The sequence below is a fragment of the Austrofundulus limnaeus genome, unplaced genomic scaffold (genome assembly GCF_001266775.1).
Source record: "Austrofundulus limnaeus strain Quisiro unplaced genomic scaffold, Austrofundulus_limnaeus-1.0 Scaffold329, whole genome shotgun sequence".
Lineage (NCBI taxonomy): Eukaryota > Metazoa > Chordata > Actinopteri > Cyprinodontiformes > Rivulidae > Austrofundulus > Austrofundulus limnaeus.
Genome location: NW_013952731.1, coordinates 533,336 through 540,007, shown reverse-complemented (window position 1 = coordinate 540,007; position 6,672 = coordinate 533,336). Strand labels below are relative to the sequence as shown.

Sequence of the window (6,672 nt, the reverse complement as noted above, 5' to 3'; positions counted from 1 at the left end):
GAAGAAACCTTGGTAAAATTTACTCTCATAGCTTAGTTATGAGAAGATGCAGGTAGTTATTTGCATAAATAACTCTCCCTACATTTATTTATTTATTTTTTGTAGTTTGCTCATGGTCTCTGCAGCCATAGTTTTTCAGTGCCACAGTTTTTGATTTTTGTGAGTAACCTTGCTGCCACACCAGCACTTTTTATTAATAAAGCTTTTTGCAACCTTTTTGGTCCACCTTTCATTCAGTTCTGCACCAGGGGTTCAAACTGCCCAAGTCATTCATGACACCATCAGTCTATTTTTTCATGGTAAATCCAGACTCCTGCCCATTCTGATTAGCCCGATAGCTTCTACAGCAGATTACAAAAAGTTTCCCACCTCGTCCCGTCCTCCTTTCCCTGCTCCTCTGCGCTGCACGTGCTCTTATCTCCACTCCACATTCTTATTCCCAGCAGCCACAAGGGGAAATCGAACCACCAACTCTCKCATTGGAATTTGTGAGTGGTTTTGCAAAGCAAATTTTTTTCAACTAGCGGATTGGTGGTTAACAAAGCTAAAGTTTTTAATTAGCTGTGCCGACTGCAGCATAGTTCCTCTTTGGAAAAAATAACTGAAAGACCTCAAAGTTGGAATTCCAACTTAGAAAATCAGGGATTCCTGACCAACTCCCTAATCTCAACATGGCTGGCTTGTACTGGTCAGTTCTTGATCTACCCGGTTTATTGCTTGGAGTCCTCCCACTGAATCAAATCCTCCAAATCTGAGGTCTAAATTAACCTGAATACTATATCTTCTGGCAGACTACAGATTAAAGTCCATAAGTTATCAGCAYGGTTCACATGGCAAGATTTAAAATTGTCAGCTTATTTTCAAAGCCTGAGAAACAAACACACGACGATAAAAAAAATCATATAACAAAGTTTAGACCTGACTGTTGCTTRGGCCTATRTGCCTAACAGCAGTTCAGATTACCTACCCTTTTTAGAGTCCTTGGAGGGGGTGCTGGRGAGCGCTCCTAACGGGGACTCCCTCGTTCTGCTTGGGGGACTTCAACGTTCACGTGGGTAATGACAGTGAGACCTGGAGGGGCATGGTTGGAGGAACGCCCCMCACTGATCTGAACCCAAGYGRTGTTTTATTATTGGATTTCTGTGCTCGTCATGGTTTGTCCATTACAAACACCATGTTCAAGCATAAGGGTGTCCACATGTGCTCTYGGCACCAGGACACCCTAGGCCGCAGTTCGATGTTCAACTTTGCTGTCATTTCATCTGATCTGCGGCCGCATGTCTTGGACACTCAGGTGAAGAGGGGGCGGAGCTGTCAACTGACCACTACCTGGTGGTGAGTTGGCTCCGTTGGTGGGGGAGGACTTCTGTCAGACCTGGCAGACCCAAATGTGTAGTGATGGTCTGCTGGTAACGTCTGTCAGAGTCTCCTGTCAGACGGAGCTTCAACTCACACCTCTGGGATAACTTTGAACATGTTCCGGGGGAGGTGTGGGACATTGAGTCTGAGTGGGCCATGTTCCGTGCCTCCGGTGGTGAGGGATGCTGTCAGGCTGAAGAAGGAGTCCTATCGGGTCTTTTTGGCCTGTGGGACTCTGGAAGCAGCCGATGGTATCGGCAGTCGAAACGAATTTCACCCGGAGTTCCTTAAGGCTCTGGTTGTTGTGGGGTTGCGTTGGTTGACGCGACTCTACAATATCGTGCTGATATCGGGGGAGGTTCCCCTGGATTGGCAGATCGTGATCTTCAGCTCTCACTGGAGCGGTTCGCAGCCGAGTGTGAAGCAGCCGGGATGAGGATCAGTGCCTCCAAATCCAAGACCATGGTCTTGAGCTGGAAAATGATAGGGTGCCTTTTCTGGGTCGGGGAGTAGGTCCTGCCCCAAGTGGAGGAGTTTAAGTATCTCAGGGTCTTGTTCATGAATGAGGGAAGAATGGAGCGGGAGATCAACAGGCAGATTGGTGCTGCATCTACTGTGAAGCGGGCACTGTACTGGTCTGTCATGGTTGAAGCGGCAGCTGAGCCAGAAGGTGAAGCTCTCGGTTTACCAGTCTGTCTACGTTCCTACCCTCAACTATGGTCACGAGCTTTGGGTAGTGACCGAAAGAACGAGATCACGGATACAAGCGGCTGAAATGAATTTCCTCTGCAGGGTGTCTGGGCTCTCCCTTAGGAGATAGGGTGAGAAGCTCAGTCATCCAGGAGGGACTCAGAGTAGAGCCGCTGCGCCTCCACGTCGAGAGGAGTCAGTTGAGGTGGCCCGAGCAACTGGCTAGGATGCCTCCTGGACGCCTCCCTGGTGAGGTGTTCCGGGCAAGTCCCACTGGGAGGAGGCCCAGAGGAAGACCAAGGACACGCTGGAGGGACTGTGTTTCTGGGCAGGCCTGGGAACGCCTTGGGATTCCCCCAGAGGAGCTGGCCTAAGTGGCTGGGGAGAGGGAAGTCTGGGTCTCTCTGCTTAGACTGCTGCCCCTGCGACCCGACCCCGGATAAGAGGAATAAAATGGATGGACGGATGGRCAACAAGTTTAGTCCTACAGTGTGTGGTGGAAAAGAAAACCCACCAACCAAATTCACTCACAAACAATTAGACACCAGGTGGGAAATTTTAGAAGACCTCTGGAGATCAAACGTGAGTTTAGAGTAAATAAACATGGCCGATGTGGAAGAAGCCATGGTGATTGTTTGTGGACTATATTAACAGAGAAAAAACAAAGTAAAAATATGTCTCTGACATCCACCAGAATTTGTTTCTGTATTTGTCTTCCCCTCTATGTTTCTGTCACCTCACTTTCTGATTGGCTACACGTCACATTCAACAGGCTGCTCTGGGAACACCACACACATTGGGATATTGGGCCAGGATAATACAACAAGTTGAAAATCCTTGATTTGAAGTTGGAACGGCCCCAACATCAGAATTATCTTGCTATTGATCCCACTGAAAAAAACAGCAGAATCATTGGAAATGCTTCAGACTCACATGGGTTAACTCACTGGATATGTCATGGAGTCAGGTCCCTGTCCATGAATGCCCCTGCATCAAGAGAGTCGTAGCCTGGCCATTGGCCTATGCAGTTCCACTSTGTTCTAATCTTCCTTCACAGCYCTGTCTGGGATTTCTCCCATTAACGTGGATTTCTCCCGTAGAATTTCAACAGGGCCAATCAGCAAACAGAGGGAGGAGTTGTGAACAACAACATCCATTTTCTTTCCTGTTTTATTCTGCCTGTAGTTTTGCAATGGCAACCGAGGAAGTTAATGAAGCGATTCAGTTTGTGTTGACAGGTTTCCAAATTAAATTAAATTTGTCTCGCAAAGCTGCAGCATCATTTACAGCCATCTCTTTCAGCTGGGAACTTCTCTCTTCCCAGTAGGGGATGCTTGTTTACAGTGCACACAGTTTCCAGTTAGCTTATCTGCTTAGTTTCATTCACGTTTGAGTTGGCGCACTGCATATGTCGTGGCCAAACATTAGYGATTGGGTAAAATCAGGTCCAATTGTTTAAAATCTCTTCCAGCAAAAAATTGCTTCTCATTAGCCRATGGTCCAGACCATCTGTACGAAGCAAAGGGCTGGTTTTTACCAGGCTAGGTGAGTCGGGTCACTGTTTTGAATTGATAGATACCCGCAAGCCAGTGGTGGGACAAACAGATTTTTAGAAATTAGTGGAAGCTAACGCTAACAGATTAGATGACTATCACTCAGATTGTGTCCTTTAGTGCAGAGTTGTGTTTGTGTTTTTGCCGACTTACCTTTGCAGGTCTGGAGTGACATGGGCGGAGCCTCCAATYACTCATCTGCGCTGACTCCTGGTTGATGATCTTTGGGGATACCTAAGCATCTGAGAGATATCCAGTTCTCGCTGAATCATTCGGTCATTCTGGTAATGAGAGAAACAGAATCTAGTCATTTTCTTGACTTTCTCCTGAGTAACGTTGTGTATTTTACCCTCCTCTGTGTCCCCAAATAAACCATTATTGTTGTGTGACCCACCTGAGTTCAAGTTCTGGATCATGGATGACCATCTCTCTGGTTGATGACTCTTCAACCTCCTCTCTGACCATCTGTCCTGCTCCATCCTGCCACTCTCACATACCTGGAAACAGATCTGTCTTTGGTAAAGTCTCTCATGATCGTGTGATACTCACATCTTGGACTCCTTTGACCTCCTCCTCAGAGTCTGCCTCCACGACGAAACCTGTAAGAAAAGATTCTACATTTAAAAATCATCTTGGACCTCCTGAAGACTCTACTAACCAGCCCCCCTTTCCTTTCACGATGCTGTTCCCTCCATCACTCACCTGTAAATTAAACACTTTTTACTCCAAGTCTTGTGTCGCTATCAGTTCAGCCTGTATTTGGGTACCTCTTTTGTAGTTCATAACACCTTCCAGTTTAAGACTGGTGGACTGACACAAGCGTGTTGTTAGTTTTCTATTGGTTTAATTTGAAGGTGGGCAAATCGACCAATCCAAATCAAAGTTATAGCTCTGTCTAACTTGCGTTAATTCCATTTTAACCCCTTCAGAATAAAAGCTCTTGATTGAGTTTGCAAATTTTAATAAGTACTGTTTGAAGTTAGTCAAACAACAAGTAACAAATACTTTCTATATGTAGTCATTTTTTGTATTTGTTATTTAAATAGTGCAAAATGTTATTTTATTTTGTTTGAATGATCTTAATTTGGAGTTTAGCTGCTAAAGATGCTACATGCTACACACGTATTGCCTGACACATCCAGTACTGCTTAAAAGAGGGGGTTAAGTTTRTTTAATTTGGGGTAAATTGTATAAAAATAGAAGCTTTAAACTTTAAAAAATTTTTGGTGGACTTGAAATTAGCATAACCCAATTTAAAGGGGAGCTCATCAGTACGCTAACGGTTTCCAAAGTTAGCAAAAAATRTGAAGCTATCGTTATTAGTGGATAAGTGTAACTGTGCCACCACTGAAAACAATTGTTATATAACCTGCTTCTCTGGGTTAATGAATAACGGGAAATGCTACAGATTCCAGTGACATTAATGCACAACAGTTTAACAGTTTGGTAGATTGTTTTTAAATTTTATTTAGACAGCTTAAGTTTATGTTCCATCATTTTTAAAGTGTTGTGATTAGTGTGAAATAATAMAATKAAAATACTTATWTTCTRTATTTATGGAGCCTGGTAGTGACATTGGTAAAAATGAAATTAGTGGCCATGAAATAATTTTTATCTTGTGATGCATTCATTTTATCTAATTTATCCAACACTCAGATGGGCTCCACACATATCAACCACATATCAACCACGATGTATAATATATATTTATGGTAGGATGACTGAAATGACTCAAGTGAACTTGGTTACTTTAGTGTTTGACTCGGATTAACCTGATTCCATAAAATGAACTTGTTTAACCAGCTCTTGTGAAAACTGCACCAATAAACTTTAAAAAGAAACTTTTGTCTGTTTGTGTAATATTAAAAAATGTTTTGGCCACAAAAAAGCAACACTGTTCTTACTTTTATTACAGAAAAGTAAAAACACAACTCGCTGTTTTTTTTTTTTAATTTTTTTTTTCCCACTTGTTCAGTCTGTGTTTGAACACATTTGGGACAGTCTTATTAATTAGAATAGAACAAAGAAAAGAAAAAGCTTAGTAAGAAGTCTCTTCCTGCAGGTGTAAGGACTCTTTGGTGACGCATRCTGCCACCAGGGAGTGTTTTTGATGAATTGGGGGCTCTCTCGGAGCGCATCCGATGTGCGCACCTGCGTCAAAGAGACCATCAGCGTCCGCGGAGAGGAGAGGAGAGCAGAGGAGACCCAGCCTGTCTGTCTGAAAAACGGCCACCAAGGAAGGGAAACAGCCGCTTTGAGCCATATAACCGAGTGGATTAGTGAGAATGAGTGGGTCTGAGAATCTGCGGGGCTCCTGCAGACACTGACCGTCTCCATCCTCTGACACAGATCAACTTGTTGTCCTCAGAGAAACATGAGTGTCCTGGTCTCTGTCTTCCTCCTGGCTGTCCTGTTCACTTGGTGAGTGGCGCAGATTAGCACTCAGTGTGCCTTTTATTCTCACGGTGTTGTCAAAGTTTGTGTGTAAGTTTCCACTCCTTTCTTCTCCTTCAGCACTTTAATGATGGAGCATGARGAAGACTATGAGGACGTCACTGTGAACCAAATGCTGGCTCCTAAATCCCAGGAAACCGAYGCCACGGAAATACTTAATAATTTACTTAAAGAATATGACAAGAAGCTGAGACCAGATATTGGAGGTGAGGCCGTCTCTGCAAACATTTACACTACAAATTAAACCCCATTTAACATAAATGTTAGATCATTTTCACTGAGCAGAGTAAAAGCTGTGGATTGACTTGATTTTATCATGTGATAAAATGTGCAGTAGCAGTTTCAGCTACAGCTGATTGTTTCATATTTAGTAAAACAATTGATGATAAAATGCAGTTAATATAAGCTATGAAAGGTTAATGTGTTTTTTACTGTTTTATTTTGTTGTAGGTTTTATTAACCTTGTGAAGCACTTATAAATAAATAAAACTGACATAAATTTGACGTTAACATTGAAATATAAATCAGCCTAAAATCAGTCACATGTCATAAAATAATCACCCAAGTAATTTCGTTCATGTTTTTCTGGAAACTAAAAATGTTACCAAAAATGTAC

The 6,672-nt window shown here is 43.1% G+C and overlaps 1 protein-coding gene across 1 annotated transcript in view; it reads left to right on the top strand.

Moving 5' to 3' along the window:
* The first annotated feature begins 5,696 nt into the window (after window positions 1–5,696).
* gabrg3 (gamma-aminobutyric acid type A receptor subunit gamma3) overlaps window positions 5,697–6,672 on the top strand; it is a 121,477-nt gene continuing 120,501 nt past the window's right edge. The window contains exons 1-2 of the mRNA XM_014022432.1: window positions 5,697–6,023; window positions 6,117–6,262. Coding sequence (XP_013877886.1) covers window positions 5,977–6,023; window positions 6,117–6,262 — 193 coding nt within the window. The 5' untranslated portion in view covers window positions 5,697–5,976. The remainder of the gene's footprint in view (window positions 6,024–6,116; window positions 6,263–6,672) is intronic.